Here is a 21496-nt window from a genome sequence, read left to right on the forward strand (position 1 = left end):
TCAACATTTGGCCTTGTCGATCCAAAGTAGTAATATAAATAAGTGAGCATCTTCCTGCATAAATTTTCTTAATTCAACAAACAATTCAACTTCACTTATATATATATAAACAAACATGGTCAACGTTGCAATTATCGGTGCTAGTGGTAAAGCTGGACAAGCTGTCTTGAAGGAGTCTTTGGCGCGTGGCTTCAAGGTAACTGCTGTTGTCAGAGACAAGAGCAAGATCAGTCAAGATGTCCCTGTCATTGAAAAAACGGCCCAATCGCTGACTCAAGAGGATCTCAAGGAATTTGATGTGGTTGTCAATGCCTTTGGTGCTTCCGCTGGTCATGAAGATGATCATATTCAGGTCGGAAGAGTGCTCATCAATGCCCTCAAGAACACAAATTCCAGACTTATTGTCGTAGGTGGCGCTGGTAGCTTATACGTGGATGAAGAGAAGAAAATTCGTCTTTTGGAAACGGAAGCCTTCCCCAAGCAGTTCGTCCCTACTGCCACTGCTCAAAGTGAAAACTTGAATGAACTGCGTGCCTCTACAGACCTGAAATGGACTTTTATCAGTCCAGCTGCTTTCTTTGATCCCGAGGGTGCAAGAACTGGTGAATACAAGACGAGTGATGACAAGTTCATCTTGAACAGCAAGAACGAGAGTTACATTTCCTATGCTGATTATGCTATTGCTTTGGTAGATGAAATTGAACATCCCAAGCATCCCAATGCTAGATTTGCAGTTGTTTCTGTTTAAATGATTCTGTCCAAGTATAAAATAAAACGTATTTTTTACTGCAAAAAAAAAAAAAGAAACTCTTACAAATTTTATTGATGATGAAGCTAAAAATACATGTGTGCAAGTAGAGATGCTTTCTATTGAGAAAAGTAGCTCCAACCAGGAGAAGCCAACAAGTAAATCTTATCAGATCTTTTCATGATTAAAGACGAAACAGGGTTTGTGTATACAAACGACAGTTCATTGCCCATATTTTCGTCTGGAGCACGCAAAATGCCTAATGGAAGCACCTCATGATCCATGACGAGATTTTCAAACAAAAATGCAAAACTCTTGTCAATGAAACACGGCGGCATCACGGCTAATGTCAAATGGCGAGAGTTTTGGTACAGTTGAGAGCGGATTTTGGTACCGCATTTCAGAATGTGAGCAGTGTCTTTATCGTACAAGGGACCAGGCATGCCACAGAGTGCTTTGATGACAGACACGATGTCTGGCTTGTAATAGGTCTGGCTCAGCAACACGTTGCTCAGCAAGCTATCCACGACTACGTTACCAGCAGCATAAGCAGGCGTGTAGAATACATCGACCTCCTCAGCAACGTCCTTGCCTTGAAGCAGATGCATGAATCGAATATTGGATTTCTCAACTAGTTGGTGTGAGCAATAGGACTCGGTACTGGGCCACAGCTGTATATACCTTACCTAGATTTACAATGCGAGAGGAATCGTGAGGTTTATCTTGTAGCAAAAGGTCTAGTAAATGGCTTGTCATACTGTATTTTGATGTTAATATGACATACTCAATAGACATACAAATTGCTTACATTGCTGGACTGTCTGAGCTTCGTTGATATTGATCCAGACATTCTCGTTCACTGTGGATAAGCCGATTAGATACAGTATGCTTTCCTTAGATACCTATGCCAAGTTACCTCATGACTACCACTTGCTTTGCCTTCTTGACGCCTGCTTTGATGAGGTCTTCTGGGTGTTGACAGTCGCCCTAGGATAACATTAACATACTGACCCCATCTTTAAGAGCGTCGATACTTACAATCATAAAATAAACTTTAGGAAACCGAGATACTAAATCAAATGTTTTGGGACTTGGCAATGAAGTGCACAAAAAGACGATATCCTGAAGTTCATTTGGCTTTAATTGAGGTGATCTAAAAAAAAAAAAAAAAAAAAAAGGATGAGTCAAGCTAGACTGTATAGAAGCATACAAAATACCCTACCGAAGATTGTAGATAAACTTGAAGATATTAGACACTTTATGATGCATACAAACCAGTATATGGCCATTCATATTTTCGGCTGAATCAATAGTTAACTCAGGCAAAGTAGCAGATTTGGTGAGCAGGTAGCACACGGGCGATGTTTCCATCTCCACCTCTGAGTTGGTTATCGTTGGCAATTGACCTAATCGACTGATCAGTTTTCGACTTCCAGTCAATAAGGCCAATCGAGGCGTGGGCAGTTTGGATAATACAAATGCTTGTTGGCGTGGTGGTTGATGGACAGAGGAAGAGCGAGATCGATTGGATTCGTTGGAAGTAGAGTGGCGAAGATTAGGTGGAGATTGAGGTCTGGAGGGCGGCGGATATAGCATCATATCATTGCTAGCAAGCGCTGGTTGTGGTAATTCGAGATGAGCTACTTGATTGCTGTTATTGGCACATGTATTTTGCACTGGACAGTTGGGTGAAGCAGGAGCAGATGTCACTGTGTCATGCTCAATGCGATGTTGTAATTTGGCGCTGTTTCGTAGTGAGTGGAGCAGTTCATTACGAAGCGAGGACGATCTGGAGGTGGATGGGCATGGTGGATCTGAAGCTTTGGATGCCTTGATGTCAGCTTCGGCTTGTCTTCGTGCTTTCATATTGTCAACTTTAGCTCTGACGTAGTCGTATTTCTAGCATATAGTACATATGTGTCAATCAACAAAACGCCATCATTCACACACATATGCTTACCAGACTGTTTACATCTTCTACTTCTCTGGGGCTCTCACACATGTAAACACAGAGGTCACTAGGCTTGATAACGTAGTTGTTCTCTGGATTCAGCAGTATTTCACGATGCTCGCAATTCTGCAGCATGGTTTTGACACCAAACAAGATCACTTGGCATTCCGTATAGACAACCCAGGCTGCTTCTTTAAAGGTCAAGTTGATAAGCGCTTCTGGTGGTCTGTCCATGTAGATTTCGTTACAAGAACCATCGTCTAGAACCCCACTAGTCTGTGAGTTTCACGAGTTCTCAACAACCAAGCAAGATGAAACTTACCATATTGAGCTTGCCAAGATTCATGATACTGATCCATCGGCTTTCTTTGATGTAGTAAGTTTGTCAGTAGCGTGGAAGCACCTCTGCATCTGCAATTCATGGCTAGTAAGTACTGCTTGAATTCACGCACACAAATGATCTCTTTGGCCATTTTTTGATAGATAGCAGTAGATGGAGACAAGTTGTAGGTATAAATATTTACATTATGGCTTACAGTGTAACAATGTAAAGACCATAAACGAACTGTGTTTCTCTCATCTTCCTTGTGAGGGTCTGCTGCGTGTTGATCTGATAGTGTGAAGATAGCGGTTGCTGATCTTGCTTGCACTCTTTTCAGGGTCTGTTCGTCTAGTACCGATCCATGGATAAATTGAATGCGATGTCCCCACATGGAGTTTCTTTCCAGGAATTTGAGTTCTTCATTGGGCCTGTTAATGTCCAAGAATACCACATTCAAATGCGGTTCTGTGTTTTCCTGTATTGTGTGTCTCATGTTGGTTCAAGAAGATATATTGTTGCTTTGGTACACCTTACTGTATTCAAGAATCCGTCCAAAATTTCAGTTACTTGTTCAGGTCGAAAGACGCCAACGAGCAGAATGAATGGCATGTGTGATTCAGACACGTATCCTCCCCAATCTACATGAAATATATTAGCCATACGCCATATGCTTGGCTTTGATGGATTACCGTTTCTTTTACGAAGCGTGTTTAATGCATCAGCAAGCAAGCTGGGTAACACAGCCAATGAAATGACAATGAGTAACATCATCACCACTCTACTGCCCTCAGTATGAGGCGTAATATCTAATGTATCTACAGTAAGAAACATGCAGTCATCAATAGTCTGTCCACCAACTCACCTCCATAACCAACAGTTGATAATGTAACCATGACAACGTACAGTGATTCCAATATCGAGTAGTTGATGTTACCAAATGTCACTTCACAGTATTGAAATGCAGACATGCCATTGTACAATAATGCCACCAAGGTACCCACGAGATGCACTAACTTTGATTTCAGAGGGTCCACAGGCTTATCTGTCATCAGCAGATTGGTTTTGATTTTCAACACACTCTTGATTCGCAATAGTAAAACCCAACTTCTTAAGAAGTAAGGCACTATACATTAGATACTATGAGTTCATGCTTCCCAGCCATCCCTATTACTACCCATGTTACCGTATAGATATTGTCCATTATCAATGAAAAGCGATATAATGAACGGGTATGTCGTAAACACCTCAATCAAGGACCTGAAACTAAACATCACAGAGACGGGTCTTCCAGTCAAAAAGATCCGCATTACAAATGAACCCATATTCCATAAACTCAGTAATGTGCAACAGAACCACAGGTCATAGGATCTCCACTTGTACATCCAAGGCGGATGTGCATTGATATCAGCCTCTTGTTTCATCTCCACTAAATAAGCCAAGCACAGCAGCACATCTACTATCAAATCAATGTAAACCTAGTAAAGGGGGGGGGGGACATTTAGCAGGGAACAATTAGATCAATCATCCACTTACAAATAGTATGATACTACGATTGGCAAACAAGATTCTCTTTGCTTCAGAAACATAGCGATCGTATTTGAATATACTCTTCACTTTCTCAATACCAGTCAAGGGCAGATTCCCATTTCTAAATACAATTTAGGGTTTTGTTTGCTTTCAAAGTGAAAAACCTTGATTTACCTATCACGAATACGTGCATCTCGATAATTCTCTCTTATGTTACTTAGATTCACCTTGTACTTTCTTGATGTCCAACTATCCACTGGTTTTAATGGGGATGGCACATACTCTCTGACTTCATCCGCACTAATGATGGTTGTGTGTGTATGTCAGTTGAATGAAATGGTAATGTGTGCATAGAAAGTGATTTTACTTTGGGTCTAATTCGGGTATAATAAGGTCGGTGGATGGTATCTCGATTACATCGTTTGAATCATCTTCATCCTCAGATTGTCGAGCACTTCGAACGATATGCGATAAAGTGGATACTAGCTTGGGTCTTTTTGATCGATGATGTTTCTTGAGTCGCTTTTTTTTTCTGTTGGCTACATTTTCGTTTGAAATCATTTCTTCACTGCTATCATCAGAACCTGCAGGCTGTTGGAGCTCATCATAGTGCTTTGTGGATATGGAGGAGGCAGTGGTGGCACCGTAATGCGTATGTTGTTCAGAAATTAGATTGGATTCTTCATCTTCTACTGTAGATGAAAGCTCGACTTGATTTCTAAGTCTGCTTTCATGGGCCATACTATTACTAGATGGTTTTTTTTTTTTTGTTGTTGTTTAAAAGAGAGTGAAAAAAAAAAGATTAGCAAACTAAATCTGTGTAATATACTCTTTGAATCAGTTTGTTGCACCACTCTCACATTCATACCAAACTACACCAGTAAATTGCGACTGTCAACTCGGAAGGGATGAGTGCAAGAAAACAACGCGGCGGTTTAACTAGAGTTGGTTTGTGTAATGATATGACTCCACTATGATCGTAAACCCGAAATCCTTTGTCGTACAGGCTCTCTGTATCTTAGTGAGAGATGTTCCTGTTCGGATGTTACAGTAATCTTGAAAGCAGCAGATCGGGATCATAAGCCATGATGCACAATAAAGCGTTCATCCATATGAGGCGCAATCAAAGCCATCGTTAGTGAACGGACCAAATGTTGAACTACTTGTGTGATGCCTTTACATTTCAGAGCAGGGTTTTTTCTTGAAAACGAAAACTATCCAAACTCTATCTTTTTCTGTCAAAACTTGTGGCACATGGATTTGTAATAAAGGTTCTGTTGAAAAGAACAAGCCTTGCATTACACAGGTACCAGGTTTTTCGTCACTTTTATAAACTGCTATTAGATACATGGCTCTATTCTACTCTTTCAAGGCATGTATAGCTGTAGAGATTATAAGATCAGTATCAAAAAGGAAAGTCTCGGTATGCGTATATCAGTAAGGCTCACGCTCGAAGTATAATAGAATCTTGAATACAACAAATGATTTTGCATCTCGCATTTAGATTAAAATGCGCAACAAAACAAAAAAAATAGGAGGATATTGAACAACAGCGATCTTTTCAATTCGTAATCACCTTCTTGAGAGCTTTTATGAACATCGAATGTCTCTACAGTATAATATGAAAAGCGTTAACGTCGCCAGTAGCCAAAAAATATTTAATCTCCACTTATCGTTTTGATATGATTTGCTGAATTGCCAACTTTTCGAACATGATTCGACCTATTTTGACAGATTCGACTATGTAAATTGTGATAATCGTCTCATGCTTCCTAACGCATTCTTGGAGTACTTTTCAAGACGCATCCAATGGTGTCAACTAAAAAAGATGTTTAAAATACACTTATTGAGCAATATCTGAATATATAAAATGCCGTTTTTTGCGAAAATATAGATATTTTGCATACAAATATCTCAAAAAAGCGATTTCAACAGCTGCGCTGGATCGATAGAAACATTTTGGTTTCATATGTGCTATAGTAAAAGTCTTCATTTTTGAGGAAAAAAACGCGATCGTTTGATTTTTGGCAAAAATCATGAGGTATCCCTCACGCTTTTGAGTCGATTTTTGGTGATGTTTTTTCGGTTCGAAAAAGGTTGAGCAAAGGCGTTAGAAAGCATGTGCCAGATGAGAGCAATTGTTTGATACTATTCTGGCTGTCTAAAACTGCCTCTAACGCGAGAAAACACGGCTCAAAAGTATCCAAATTTTGCTGTTTTTTTTGCATATATGAGAATAGTCAGAGGCGATACTAGTATGCTGCCTGCTCGTACATGAATGGCTCCCGTTGCCACAGACGTAAAGCATCGTAAAAGAGTCAAATCTACAGCTCTAGGTTGGTTCTCATGATGGAAGACAGTTAGCGAGAGAAACTTTTATACATATCAAATATTACAACATTCCAATACACCTACCAAGCTGTTTATACTATAGCTTTTGCTAACGTACAGCAAGTACTGCGTGAGCACATCCCTTGAACTACCCATTTATGAGTTATCGGGTTCCATGGCTCCTACATTTGGTACATATAAATATACACACAGCCAGACAGTTTCCATCGTTTTGAAATGCTATATAAGCACCGGGTAATCGCATTAAATGAAAGCAATATAACCAAAAGACGTGAAATGACTCAAAATGGCATTGATTCAAGTTTGCAGATGTTCCAACTCTGATATGAAAAAGAGGTTGATCAAAGATCAGATACCATTTAATGTCTGTTTACGGTAATATTGCCCCAACTAGAGTTACCCAGGTCATGTTTCAAACTAACGGTGTTTTACATGAAGTTTTTTTTTTTTTTTTTTTTTTTTTTTTTTTTTTTTTGGGGGGGGGGCACTGAGATAATCTGATTGCTTAATAGTGGTAATTTTTAGTTGCTTTAAAGCAAGAGTGAATTCGATCATACTATATGTGAAATGTGGTAATTGTATATGGCCATAAACTTTTGCCATCGCCAAAAACGCGTTTGAATCAAGCAAAATGCAATGACATAAATACCATCTGTTGAAAGATTTATGTATTACGTTCCTTCACATCTGCAAGATTATAAATGAAACATCGAATAGAGTACATCATGCAAATTTAGTAATGGATCAGATAAGCATTTACCCGAAAGATCTGTATGATTTATTTAGGCAAATGAAATCGACGCAAATTACCAAAAGTGTATCAATCAATCTGAAATGATAAAACGAATAAAGTAGAGTTTATTAATGAAATGAATTAAAAAAAAGTTGACAAAGGCAACGAGGATAAATAATGTAACTAAAGAGGCATTTATGAATGCTTAATATTTTCCCTTGAAGGAAGTATTCGACATTTCAATCGCTTCATTGACATGACGATGGCCTGCCTCTTGGCTTAAGGAAGGTGTAATATCAGTAGATGTAGTAGCACGCGCAGTTTCTTCTTCGCCTACAATAACACCATCTTGATCAATATAGGCTTTGGCGTTCTCAAGAGCAGCATCACCATCGACTTCCCAATCACCGTTTTGAAGTTTGGCAATAGCAGCGCGTCTCTCTTTCCAGTTCATGTACACAAGAGCGAATGCAACAGCAATCCAGTAGAGACAGTAACTGACAATGGTACCAATAGTAGCTGTATTGTTCCAGCCAAGAATAGCATTAAAGATCTCCCAGCCACCGCTTGTATCCGTGTTGGCCTCTGGATCTCCCCAAGAAACATGCCATACAGCCGTAGTCATCTTGTAGCTAATCACATCAGCAGATTCGCCGCCAATTACTTTATTCCAGGCGTTTTGTTCAAAGTAACCTACAGCCTTTGCCATTAAACCAGCAGCCACGAGATACAAGATGATGGTAGAGATGATAAAAAACCAGCGCAAATGCAGCAGACTTCCACCGCGGTAAATGACCAAACCAACGGCACAGCCACAGAGAAACCCCATGATGGCAGCAATGGGGATTGACTTTGCCTGAACATCCAGAGATACACCACCAATAAATACAACGGCTTCAAGGCCTTCTCTCAGCACAGTGATGAATGGAAGAAAGAAGAACGAATACTTTTGCATCCAGGCCTTGAAGCCAATCTTTTCACCCTTGTCTTCCATGGTTTTTGCCAATTTGACTTTCCATTTCTCTTGCATTCTTTCAGTTCGAAGCATAGCCAGACCCATGACAGTGATCATAATAGTAGCAATCAGCGAAAAACAACCTTCCCAGATGTCTTCAGAATTTCCCCAGAGATCATTAAGCACAGTGTACCATACAGCAATGAATGCGGCGCCAATTGCGCAACAAATGAGTAGACCCAATGCAGCACCGACCCAGACTTGTTTGCGCAAACGCTTAAAGATGGTAGAATCAGGCTCAAAGACCTTTTTTAAGAAAGACAGTAAGACGGATACAATAATAGACGCTTCTGTCGTCTCGCGGAAGACGATGAAAAAGATGGGCACATTGAACAAATCTTGACCTCCCATTGTATAACAATAAAGTGAAAAAGAAAAGAGAAGAATGGAGAAGATAGCTGATTCGTTTAATGAAAACTTCAAGCAGTAGATGTACCTAACAAACCTAACTCCCAGTTGATTGTTTCAAATCACATCTATTGTGGATATGTCAGTGCTTATCAGATGTTTCAAAACGGAAAAAGATGGCATGATCTTATCTGTCAAATAGTTACACTGACCAATAACAAACCGCGGCTGCACAATAAGATGCCTGCAGTTGATTTTTATCAGATCGTTATTCTTCATTTAACAAGGTTCCTCTTCGGTTTTGCTGACTTGCTTAGAAACACTTGATCATGATTGACTGATCTATGAAATACAGACGGTACCCCCCCACTAACCCATCACAGTTTCACGGGATCTCTCTTTTGGCCAAAGATCTGATAAAATATCACATCTAAAATCCAACAGGCTTCCTTTTTCTTTCTTGTTATTCACTTTGATAACATTTCAGAAATGCAGGTGCTCTTGATTGTATTGATAGCTGCGATTTTGTTCAACTCAATCTATGCTGCCCGAGTCGTATACGACATGAACATTACTTATGTCAATGATGTGAACCCTGATGGTTTGCATTCTCGTCAGGTAGTTGGTATCAACAATCAATGGCCGTAAGTATGTCCAGCTTGATTTGTATATACTCTGTATTGACCAGTCTCTAGAATCCCTGCTATTAATGTCACTCGCGGTGATACTCTGGTCATGAATGTCCACAATAGCCTGAATGAGCCCACATCTCTGCATGCACATGGTCAATTTCAGAACGGCAGCAACTATATGGATGGGCCTGTGGGTGTAACTCAATGGCAAGCATATTTGCACTTGGCTTATTTTAGCAGTTACTCGATGCTAACATGTCTTTTAGTGCTATTCCTCCTAATTACGATCTTTCTTATGAATTCAACATCACTCAAAACGGCAGCTATTGGATACATAGTCATTACATGGCAAGTATTTTCATACATATACGAAATACATTGAATATTCAACATAGCAAATGTAGGGTCAATACATGGACGGTCTTCGCATGCCTTTGATTAACTCTGATCCTGATGATCCCTACATGGGTCAATATGACGAGGACCTCATTGTTACTCTCTCTGGTATGATTCCTGCCATTATCTCTCATGACATTGTCAAATTGATTTTTTTTATATGTGCTTAGATTGGTACCATGACAGCTCTTACGACAATTTGGCTAGTTTCATGACAGTATACAACCCTACAGGCGCTGAACCAGTGCCTCGTGAGTATCTACGTCCATTCATCTTCAATCCAATTGACTAACAAGTGTATGGTAGAGGCTGCATTGATCAATGACAATTACAACTCTTCCTTTTACTTTTCTCCTGAAAAAACATATCGTTTGCGAGTGATCAACATGGCTGGCTTTGCAACCTTCTATTTTGATATTGATGGCCATGACATGGACATCATTGAAGTTGATGGTGTAAGTGAATCCTCTACTTTTATTCTGTCTATGCGCTAATTTGAGATTCTACGTGTAGATCTACACTGAACGACAAACTGTGGATAGTCTCTATTTGGCCACAGCCCAACGCTACTCCGTACTTGTAACTGCAAAGAATACAACAGACTACAATTACTATATGCACGGCGACATGGATACTGTCATGTTTGACACGGTTCCAGATGATTTGAACCCTAGTAAGTCATCTAAGATATCAGCGAAATATACTTGTCTAAGCGAACTCTTCATTTTTAAGATGCCACTGCTTCCATTTACTATGATTCTTCTCATTCCAACTTTGCTCCTATCCGCAACATTGGTATGGCTAGTACGTTTGATGACTACACTGTTGTGCCCCTCTATGCTGAAGCAGCAGTTGATTACGATCACCAAGTCAATTTGACTATTGATTTCCAAGTGACTAACGATGGCATGAACCGTGGCATGTTCAACTACATTCCTTGGCTGCAGCCCAAAGTCCCAACTACAAACACTTTGTTCACTACTGGAGAGTATGCTCTCAACTCTACTGTTTATGGCCCTCAAACCAATGCCATTGTGCTAAATCATCTCGATATGGTTGAAGTTGTTTTGAACAATCTGGATTCCAACAACCATCCTTTCCATCTTCACGGCCATGTGTTCCAGGAAGTAGGCCGCGGTACTGGTGTCTTTGACGGCAATCGTTCCAATGTCGAGTGGTTCAACGAGAATCCCAGTCGTCGCGATACTATTCGCGTGGATGCTGAAGGGTTCTCTATTATTCGCTTCCGTGCAGATAACCCTGGTGCCTGGATTTTCCATTGTCATATTGATTGGCATTTGGAATCGGGCCTTGCCGTTATTTTTGTTGAGGCGCCTGATGTTGCTCAGGAACGCATGTCTCTGCCTCAAGCCTTTATCGATGTGTGCGAGGCTGGCGGGACCCCCGGTACTGGTAATGCTGCTGGAAAAGCTGCTCTTGATTTGAAAGGTGCACCTGATGGCATCTACATGCCTTATGATGGCTTCACTGCCAAGGGCAAAGGAGCCTTAGCCGCTTGTATCATTTCCTTCTTGATCGGTGCTGCTGCTATTGTGTGGTACTCTAATAACGATCCTGCAAGAACTACTCGCGATAGAATGGGTAGGCCACCTAGTCGCTAAGCTTGCCCACATTCTACCTTATATCAGCTACATTCTCTTAACTTTTAAAGATACGGTTTTATTTATCAATGCGTACGCGCATTAGAACTCTTATCATATAAAAGCAATCTTCACTATATACAAGCAACAGATTCGGGTTATCATTTCCATTGTTAATAAGCTTATCAGCAACACATCGCATCAAAATTTGCATGAATCAGCTTTACCGAAATCAATATGCCTCCTGTTCGAATTAGAAGCTGCAGAGGTTGCAGAACTGCCTTTCTAATAAATCGCAGCTACCAAAGATGTGATTCATGCCGTGTAAATAAAAGCCATAAAGCAATACATAACCAAATTTGACAGCTTTCAAGCCTTCATATCTTGACATGTAGACGTTTAGGAGCCACCAAAATGACACCAAATAATTGTACTTGAGTAGTAGTAACTTCCTGACACCTTTGCTCAAGTTTTTGGGGACCAAAAAAACATGGCCAAAAATCGACCAAAAAGCATGAGGGGTGCCTCATGGTTTTCACCAAAAATCAAACGATCGCATTTTTCACCTTGAAAACGAAGACTTTTACTATGGTATATCTTGAATCAAAATGTTTCTATCGATCCAAAGCAACCTCTGAAATCATCTTTGTGGGACTTTGATATGTAAAATTTCGACTTTTTGGCCAGAAACCTCTTTTCATATTTTCATAAATTATTTGATAAGTTTATTCAAATCATTTATTTTACTTGGTACCATTGGATGCGCCTTGAAAAATACTCCAAGAAAGCTTAAGAAAATAGAGGATGATCATTATATTCTACTTAGTTGAATCTGCAAAAATAGATCAATCAAGTCCAAAATTATCAAGATTTGTCCAATCTAGAACAGACTATGATTCTGGGCTTGAATTAATTTTGGCTTGTGGGGCCAGCTGGCAAACTCAACGCCCTTTTCATACTGCAATACAGTAGTAAATGCTCTTGAAGCGTATGAAAAGTAGGTGGCAGGCCATAAAGCTATCGCTTGTAATGACATTTTATTGCATTCTATATCGTTCATAATGACATTTTCTTGCATTCTCTATTTAAAAACGTTAGTCTGGACATTGACGATGCATGGGCTGCGTAAGATGTCTGCAGTAAGTAGTAAAATCTCTGGGGTTCCGAGATGTCGTTCAAATAAAACGTTGACAGCATTGAGCAGAGGAAAGAGGGTAGAGCTAACGGTGGTTTTTGTTGATTGATTGTAAAATCATTATTCTCATATGAGCCAGGCCAGACAGATGCCTTGAAACTCAAGTTCCATATTAGTAGGGTTGTAAAGTGTCTAAGGGCTGAACATTTATTATGTTATGATGATATTAATTCAAAATGTTTCTCTTGATCCATAGCAATCTCTGAAACCACATTTATGAGGTTTTCTTATGCAGAGTACGACTATTTTCGCTAAAAACCTCATTTCAAATTTTATTAAATTGCACCATAAGTTCAGTCAAAGTATTTAATACAATTAGTACCATTGTAAGCGCTTTGAAAAGTACTTCAAGAATGTAGTAGGAAGCGTAGGGTGATCATCACACTTTATATAGTCGAATATCACAAAAAGTTTAAAGAGGTCGAAAAAGGACGAAATCTGTCCAATCTTGAACACAAAAAAACCTGAGTTTGAATCAGTTTTGGCGGCGGCATTGCTGCTGGCTGACCTAAATGCCTTTCTGTTGATAACAATGATGATTGCGATGCTGATTAACTGGGGATCATGGAATTGAAAGGACAGTTGCTTAGTGCAAATAATTTTTTTTGGGATGCCTTGCCTCATGAAGGCGTCTTTTTCAATGACAATATCTCAAAAAAGTCACTGTAGATCTTACACACGTCCTGTATTTACGTATGGCCAGCTTTATGTCGCCATCTTATTAAGAGCATCAGCAGCAGTGAATGATATGCCAATTCTATTATCAGAAAATGGCGATTGTGATGTACAAATGCTGCATAAAACTTGAATTTTCTTTCATATCGTCTCTATAATAGGCTTCGTTTGATATCAGTAAAAGCAAAAAGGATGTTGAGGGAGATACCTCCTCTCCTCCTCCTCCAGGCTCTGACATAACTAATAGTGGATTGTTTAAAACCTACTTGATATACCAAAATTTTATTATATCTAATTTAACTGTCTTTGGCGAGAGCCCACGGGGCAACGCCGACATCGAGCGTAGCGAGGTAGATCGGCTAGTTTCATTATACTCGATTCAGTAATAAAAAGGCCTACAGATGCATTCTAATCACAAATTGTCGTTTGAATACAGCATAGGTGTGCTGATGCTTGCTAAGGCATTACACAAGGTAGGTATCCTCTGAAGGACTCACGTACATGTCATAAACCAGATAATATTCCCTTTTTTCAATCACACAGATCGAGAACGATACAGTGCCTATTGAGTATAATCGAGTTTGATAACTCTCAAGATCAAATAAACCAATAAACGCGGGATTTACCATCAGATTTTGGGGACACCGGTCAAAACAGAGAGATGTACAAGTCAACAATCAAGGAGATTTTATTATGAATCTTTCTCCAGATCGCGATTTCGCCATGGAATCAGTGATCGTCTCAACGTAAATTGTAAGCAAAAGCATTTTAGAACATTTTAGGCGCTTTACTTTACAGGGTTGCCACATGCAGCCATTCATGTGCGTAAAGGGGATATGTGCAAAATGCAAGATGATCCTTTTTTTTGATTTAGTTTTTGGGCCAAATGATAGCTTTTTTTTTTGTATATTTATTCAATATGTAAATAAAAAGGTATGTATAAAAAGCAAAACGAAGAGAAAAGATGAAAAAAAAAGTGTCCTTTGAATTTTTCATATCGAGTAAAAAAAGAGGATTGCATGAGCATGGTATATATGTAAATGAAAAAAATGATGGAGCAATCAGCTACTGTCCAACTTTGGCGGCAGAGTTGAGAGCAGTTTTTCTACAGTTGCCCCATTGAGATTTCAGATCATCGATCCAGGACAAGATGATATCGAGACGATCTTCTAGTGATTCGGTGGCCAATAGGTGATATCTATCTGCGTTGCTGACTGGCAGGACAACAGCAGCCCACCAACACATGGCGACAGCATTCTCGGCGGCAGGCAGAGTACCATGAAGACCTTGAACAGACTCGAGCCAGACGGGGCCCAGCAGACCTTCAATGGCACTACAGAACGATGTGGAGGGTGTGCTGTGAGCCAAGTCACTGATGAAGTCATGTATTCTGTTGGATAGCTTCATGGCTGGTGTGTAGATCACAGGCTCTGCGGGTGGAGACGAAGGCAGAGAGGGTGTGGTAGTCACCACATCCTCCATAGGGCTATCAGGTGAAGGCGGTAAACTGCCGCCATTCTTTGACAACTGTTTCACCATGGCTTGTTGTCGATGATCAATCCAATGCGTGTTTGAGCCTGACAGTAAGCCTTGCTCGTCTTCGAATTTCATCTCCAAATCAGCTTGCAAAAAGTCGTCTGTTTCTTTCAGAACGCTCGTAACTTGGAAGCGATCAAGGCCAACAACATCTACAACGAGGTCTTTGAATCTTTGTTCGACAGAGCTGATCTTTACCATGATGCCAAAGCGGCCCTTATGATTCGCCTTGTCTCTGCTCATAATAGCAAAGCAGAGCGATTGCAGTTCCTTGCAATTCAATAGAGAGTTGATGAAGAACGTGCGGTGTGGCTCGGAATAGATGGGGATACGAAGCTTTTGAGAAGGCAAGACGGCGAAATCAGTGAGGAGGATGGGGATGGCTTGGTAGGAGGTGTTGGATGACGGATCAAATGAAACTGACATGTTGCTGATGTGGTTTGCTGCAGAGACATTGTCCATTTGAGGTGCCTCATACTGACTGTATGCAAGCAGGACTTGTTGGAGGATGAAATTAGGGGGTTGGTGTTGGATGAATTGATAGCTGGGTAATCTCTTTTGACACTTTTTGCATGAATCATTGGAAATTTTGTATTGCAAGACACACAGCTTGCAGAAACTGTGTCCACAGTGCGACGTAATGGGATGTTGTAGCAAGTGGTTACCGATAGAGCACTGCAATGACTCGGTGATTTGCTGAGCGTCAGGGTGCTCGAGTTTGATGATCTGGCTGATGCAGTTGTCCAGGTATAGATTGGGCCCAAATAAATGTGTTTCCTTGTTGCATTGTTTGACGGGACACACAAATATCGATCTTTGGAATTCCTCTTGAGTTGGCAAGCAGTTCAAGCAAACAGTGAAACCGCACGATAATGTCACAGGATCTACTAATTGATGTTGACACACTGAGCAGTTCAATAAGAGAGACATGGTAGAGTGATGAGAGGAAAGAAAGAGGAATGTAACGCTCAATGGATTTTCAGATTTTAGGGTTTCTATTTATACTCGATTTCTACTAGTCGGCTTTCATCAAGATCTGGTAAGACACGATTGAAGTTCGATTCTCAGTTCTATTCATTTCAACGTCTTAATTCATGGATCTATAAAAGGTAACCCTCTTGTTTCACCACGCAGAGTATGATCCCTAGCTTTTTTTTTTTTTTATATACAGTCAAAGAAATCGGTATGACCATTTCTCTCCTATAGCGATTCGTATGTCTTCCAGATATACCACAATGTCCCCCCCAAGGATGCACTCCTATTCTCCAAAATCAAGGCTTAGTGCTAGGCGGCTTTGATCTGCCATTCTGTATCGCAAAATCTTTATGATTGGCTCTGAATAACATTTAGAATGGCAGTAGACCATGCTGTGTAGCGTTCATGGGCATCACCGTTGTACAGTGGATGAATGATTCTTTGCGAGCAATCGCATTTCGTCTATCACATTGGAGATGACTGGTCTCTCGGAAGTCATCCATCATAGGGAGTCTGCAAAGTCAGGCCATTGCACTGACCAAAAATGACCAATTTCCTCACGTTATGTGAATATGCCATAATGATGCTGGCTCTCTATTCCATTTGCACCCCCTTTTTGTGGTAAGCTCTTCCTTCCTAGTATGTTTGTGATCCAGATTTGAAGATTCAACATTTGCTCATCATTCCAAGAAAACATAGTTTCCACGGATCAAGCAATGTATGGAGGATGACAGCGTAGTTGGGTGCCTCTACTTGAGCTTTTACTGGTAACACTGCCCATACTACATACGCGTTTTGGTACTACTAGTAGCTATTATTTGATACTGCGAAGTTAGTGCAATTGTGATACTTCCACTCAACATTGGTAGAATATAATGATTTCATTGGGCTCTTGGTTTACCGAAACACACAGGTTTCTTTGTAAATTAAAATTTTCTTGCTCTTTTTTCCACCTGTTGAATGTATTAGAATGAATGCGAATAACTCCAAAAGAAAGACCATACTACCCTTACACATAGACACAACATCGTTTACAGGCGGCCAGACACAAAATAGCGTGTGGCGAAGACTCAACAAACGACAATTACCCATCTTTATCTTGCTAACGATCCTGTTCTTCAGTTTATTTCTAAACATCATCCAACACAACAAGCGAAACGCACCCACTTTCCAAGTACTCAGCTCCCACGACGCTTTACCTCCTATTCCACTGACTGAATATCACCACGCTATCATCGTAGCAGGACACGCTATCTACACTGGCCCTGATGCCATGGAGCAATTAACAAACGATAAAAACTGGATACTAGAACCGTATCAACAAGGCGGCCAAGTGAGTACATTTATACAGCACATCCAAAAGGGCATCGATGTGTTGAAGCAGGACGAAAAATCCGTCTTGATATTTTCCGGGTATGCCTTGCATGTTGGATTGGTATACCTCTAATTGACACTCTCTACTATTTGTAGTGGTGAAACAAGACCCAACGCTGGTCCAAGATCAGAGGCTTTTTCCTACTGGAATATCGCTCAATCATTATTACACCAAGACGATGGTCTATCAGTCGATTTGAAAGCAAGCATCAGCGAGAGAATGATCACTGAAGAATACGCCAAAGATTCGCATGAAAATTTGCTGTATTCCATCTGCCGTTTCTCTGAAATGACAGGCAACTACCCAAGTCAGATTTCCGTCGTTGGATTCGAGTTCAAAAGAAAGCGATTTGAGGATATACATAGATACTCGATAGGATACCCAGTTGAACAGTAAGTGGCTGTGCGAGCTATCAGTCATCGATTCCGTATTGACATGCAATGACACACCAGATTTCATTACATCGGTATTGATCCGACCGATGAGGATCCAGCCAGAGCAGAAGGAGAGTTGAACAATTCGGTCAGACCATTTGAAAAGGATTTATATGGCTGTCATGGCACATTAAAGCAAAAGAAGATGAATAGAAACCCATTCCGTAGAAGGTAAGCCTTAAGGGTGCCACTGATGTGCTGACAGTACCTCATTATGCCGAATTACATAGACATCCTTACGCTACCTCATGCCCCATCTTGGCTCCACTACTCAACTACTGTCCCTCCAACAATGCGCTCTACCATGGTCCTTTACCTTGGGCTTTATAAGCCAAGCATTCACAACAACAACATCCGCCTAGATATCATTTACATTTACATTACAAAATAATAGCAATAATTCTCAAATAGCAACCATGTCAAATCAGCAGAGATAAGCTTAAAATGGGATCAGAACAGAGACTGAGCACATGTAACCGAATTGCATCATTGTAGATAAATTGAGAAACTGGACAAACCCCGAGGCAGTTGCTTTTTTTTTTTTTTTTTTTCCCTCTTTTTCTTTTGTTTCTTCTTTAATACCACAACTATACACACACAATGGGAGCAGCTCTAAGTTGTCTTGCTTTGCCTGCTTTATCAACTGTAGGCACATGGATTACAGGTTGCTTTTCTGCTGCAGCTTGTTCACTCGCCTTTAAAAGGTAACATCTTCATTGTCAAGTCAAAGAATACAAAATGTACTGAATCGATGCTATAGTTGTAACTGTAATAACTCGATAGCCACCCGTATTGGTTATGCTGTAAGTCTTCATACCTACTCTGCACTGTAGTTGCGACACTGTCTAACAGATTGCACCGTAGATTATCTTTTTATTCAACTCGATTGTAAGCAAATATGACCACCAAGAAAAGCTTAAATAGTGTATTGATTTTTTTTTTTTTTTACCATAGCTTGCATGGCTGATGCTATCCAATTGGGCCATCAAGAAATTGGAACACCTTACATTGGATTACATGAAATTAGACTGTGCAGAGGGCAGTTGCTATGGTGTCATGGGGGTGCATCGAGTCTCCTTTGCGCTGGTCTTGTTTCATGCGATACTGGGCTGCTTGTTGATAGGTGTGCACGACAGTCGACAGAAGAGAGCAGCTATACAGAATGGATGGTGGGGACCCAAGATACTCGTGTGGATCATTTTGCTCGTCATTTCCTTCTTCATCCCCAGTGGGTTCTTTATGGTGTGGGGAAATTACTTTGCCCTGTTTGGAGCAGCTGTTTTCATTCTCTTTGGCTTGGTGCTGTTGGTGGATTTTGCTCATAGCTGGACAGAACGATGCATGGAAAACTACGAGATGAATGATTCGAATCTGTGGAAAAACATCTTGATTATCGGCACATTATTAATGTTTGCTGGTGCCATCACATTGACGGGAATCATGTATGGATTTTTTGCTACCAACGGTTGTTCCCTGAATCAGTTCTTTGTCACCTTGAATCTGGTCTTGTGTGTTTTGGTCACCTTGCTCTGTGTATCTCCTCGCATTCAAGAAGGCAACTCAAGGTCCGGTCTCTCTCAAGCGTCCATTGTTGTCATTTACTGCACATATCTTGTACTTTCTGCTGTTGCTAATGAGCCCAATGACAAGGAATGCAACCCTCTGCGTAAATCCATTGGCCCTCAAACCACATCGGTCGTCTTGGGCGCTGTGTTCACCTTCTTGGCTGTTGCTTACTCGACAAGTCGCGCAGCAACACAGGATGGTGCGTTCATTAGCAAGTCTGCAGGTAGGCCCAGACTCAATGACTATGAGCCCTTGGATACATCCAGCGCTGTTCCATTAATGGCTAACCAAGTAGAGGCCGGAGCTCAACGTATGAGTACTCAAGGCACTGCGAGAGAACATTTGATTGCAGCTGTGGAAGCAGGGTAAGTCTATCCATGTATTCATAGGATGATAGGCGTGACCTAATGCAGTGCTCTAGTGCTTTGCCTCGTTCGGTCTTGTATGAGGATGATGATGACGATGAAATGGATAGCAATGTCGATGATAAAGACGATGAGCGATTTGGATCTCTGTACAGCTACTCGTTCTTCCACTTTGTGTTCGCCATTGCTGCCATGTATGTGTCAATGGTTCTGACCAACTGGAACACAATTCAGTTCAAGGATGGTGTTGGCCATGACGGAGGCGATCTGGTCCGCATTGGACAAAGTTATACAGCTGTCTGGGTCAAGATTGTATCAGGATGGATCTGTCATCTCATCTACATGTGGTCTCTGATTGCACCTGTTTTGATGCCTGACAGGTTTGACGTATGTAGAGCACAGTGGTGATGTTGTTGTTGAGATGGACACTAACTCTTGTTATTATTCACTAGGATTATTAACCCAACAACATTATATTCTTTGTACACACACACACACACACACACACACCCATTCAACTATTTTTATTATTATACATAGGCTTACTAATAAATTTATATCAAAGATGATTAGCTATGAGACAGTTTGTAATCTAAATGTATAGGCGAAAAGGAAGTGATCATGTTCATTTGAGAAACAAGTTGGGTTTTGTTGGTCATCTTGGTAGATGGAGCATGAATCGGTTTGCTGATCAGCATCTGATTTTTCAGAGTCAGTGGCATTGATGTTAAATTGACACTCTCCTCTGTTTGTTGTTGTTGTTGCTGATGTTGTAGCACAAGACTTGCAGTGTAGTAAGATTTAATTATCTCGAATAAAGACCAGATGTAAGCCATTGTATCAGTGAAGCGAGAGATAGACAGAGAAAAAGAAAGAGTAGTGTATTCCCCATCTCAGCCGGCTTATAAGGAGATGCTTCTCATCAAGGTCTTGATAATATACAGAGTGTATCTCCCTGTTTCCATATACACAAACTGCTGTGGATAAACAACAATATAAACCAACTGCCTTCAAACCGGATTTTACCGTGAAAATCGGCTTCGTATCATCCATTACCCTTTTCACCCCCTTATTTTTTCTTGATCTCGTTTGGTAAAACAAATTACTCCTTAAAAAATTAATTCAATCATTCTTTCTATCAATTTATAAGCTCAAATGGCTGTGTGTGTGTGTGTGTGTGTGTGTGTGTGTGTGTGTGTGTGTGTGTGTGTGTGTGTGTGTGTGTGTAATCTGTCTCTCTCCTCCTACTCCTCGTATTTCCCCCTTTATATATATATATATATATATATCTTACTCTTACTAGTTGATTTCTTGCTTGTTTCTTTCCTTTTATTCGCATCTTTTTACTTTCAACTAACTCTATCATGCCACGACAAGCAATTGCAGAAGCTAAATTACGAAAATTGCTTGAATTAAATGACAAATTAAAAGAGCAATTGGAAATATCCCGCATACCTATTTCAGAAGCAAGTCGATCGTAAGATTATCCGTCACTGGAGTCATTGCCATGTCTCTTTACTAACCTCTCGTATCAGACTCATTGAATACTGTCAGACAAACCAAGATATGATGATACCATCGGTATGGGGAAATAGAAATCCTGATCCGTTCGCAGAACCCACAGCTGGATGTGGTTGCATTCTCATGTAAATTTAATTACCCAACTCTTTATCAATTTCACACTTTTTATAAAACAGGAACAATTTTATCAAATGGAATGTTGTGTATGTAGAATAGAGGGGCGTTTTTA

The 21496-nt window shown here is 40.4% G+C and overlaps 8 protein-coding genes across 8 annotated transcripts; 5 read left to right on the top strand and 3 right to left on the bottom strand.

Annotated features, from left to right (window-relative positions):
- Positions 1-115: 115 nt before the first annotated feature.
- Positions 116-748, top strand: ATC70_007673 (uncharacterized protein; the record flags this gene model as incomplete). The annotated part of the gene is made up of 1 exon (XM_064826931.1): positions 116-748. The coding sequence occupies one exon, from the start codon at positions 116-118 to the stop codon at positions 746-748; it is 633 nt and encodes a 210-aa protein (XP_064675988.1).
- Positions 749-867: 119 nt separating this feature from the next.
- On the bottom strand, positions 868-5289 carry ATC70_007674 (uncharacterized protein; the record flags this gene model as incomplete). The annotated part of the gene is made up of 15 exons (XM_064826932.1): positions 868-1379; positions 1435-1505; positions 1557-1607; positions 1665-1735; positions 1787-1901; positions 1971-2647; positions 2709-2959; positions 3022-3496; positions 3556-3659; positions 3711-3827; positions 3884-4144; positions 4205-4496; positions 4555-4669; positions 4723-4848; positions 4916-5289. 15 exons carry the CDS (start codon positions 5287-5289, stop codon positions 868-870), a joined length of 3612 nt encoding a protein of 1203 aa, XP_064675989.1.
- Positions 5290-7838: 2549 nt separating this feature from the next.
- Positions 7839-8999, bottom strand: ATC70_007675 (uncharacterized protein; the record flags this gene model as incomplete). Its single annotated transcript, XM_064826933.1, has 1 exon — positions 7839-8999. The coding sequence occupies one exon, from the start codon at positions 8997-8999 to the stop codon at positions 7839-7841; it is 1161 nt and encodes a 386-aa protein (XP_064675990.1).
- A 486-nt stretch (positions 9000-9485) lies between these two features.
- Positions 9486-11646, top strand: ATC70_007676 (uncharacterized protein; the record flags this gene model as incomplete). Its single annotated transcript, XM_064826934.1, has 8 exons — positions 9486-9640; positions 9692-9835; positions 9895-9976; positions 10033-10132; positions 10195-10275; positions 10331-10479; positions 10538-10697; positions 10757-11646. The coding sequence occupies 8 exons, from the start codon at positions 9486-9488 to the stop codon at positions 11644-11646; spliced, it is 1761 nt and encodes a 586-aa protein (XP_064675991.1).
- Positions 11647-14560: 2914 nt separating this feature from the next.
- Positions 14561-15961, bottom strand: ATC70_007677 (uncharacterized protein; the record flags this gene model as incomplete). The annotated part of the gene is made up of 1 exon (XM_064826935.1): positions 14561-15961. One exon carries the CDS (start codon positions 15959-15961, stop codon positions 14561-14563), a length of 1401 nt encoding a protein of 466 aa, XP_064675992.1.
- Positions 15962-16976: 1015 nt separating this feature from the next.
- On the top strand, positions 16977-18145 carry ATC70_007678 (uncharacterized protein; the record flags this gene model as incomplete). Its single annotated transcript, XM_064826936.1, has 4 exons — positions 16977-17419; positions 17477-17773; positions 17834-17986; positions 18046-18145. 4 exons carry the CDS (start codon positions 16977-16979, stop codon positions 18143-18145), a joined length of 993 nt encoding a protein of 330 aa, XP_064675993.1.
- Positions 18146-18415: 270 nt separating this feature from the next.
- On the top strand, positions 18416-20207 carry ATC70_007679 (uncharacterized protein; the record flags this gene model as incomplete). Its single annotated transcript, XM_064826937.1, has 6 exons — positions 18416-18519; positions 18576-18618; positions 18680-18703; positions 18770-19746; positions 19803-20133; positions 20199-20207. The coding sequence occupies 6 exons, from the start codon at positions 18416-18418 to the stop codon at positions 20205-20207; spliced, it is 1488 nt and encodes a 495-aa protein (XP_064675994.1).
- A 903-nt stretch (positions 20208-21110) lies between these two features.
- ATC70_007680 (uncharacterized protein) lies at positions 21111-21396 on the top strand (the record flags this gene model as incomplete). The annotated part of the gene is made up of 2 exons (XM_064826938.1): positions 21111-21223; positions 21282-21396. 2 exons carry the CDS (start codon positions 21111-21113, stop codon positions 21394-21396), a joined length of 228 nt encoding a protein of 75 aa, XP_064675995.1.
- Positions 21397-21496: the final 100 nt, after the last annotated feature.

This window comes from Mucor velutinosus (assembly GCF_035048745.1).
Source record: "Mucor velutinosus strain NIH1002 chromosome Unknown tig00001553, whole genome shotgun sequence".
Taxonomy (NCBI): domain Eukaryota; kingdom Fungi; phylum Mucoromycota; class Mucoromycetes; order Mucorales; family Mucoraceae; genus Mucor; species Mucor velutinosus.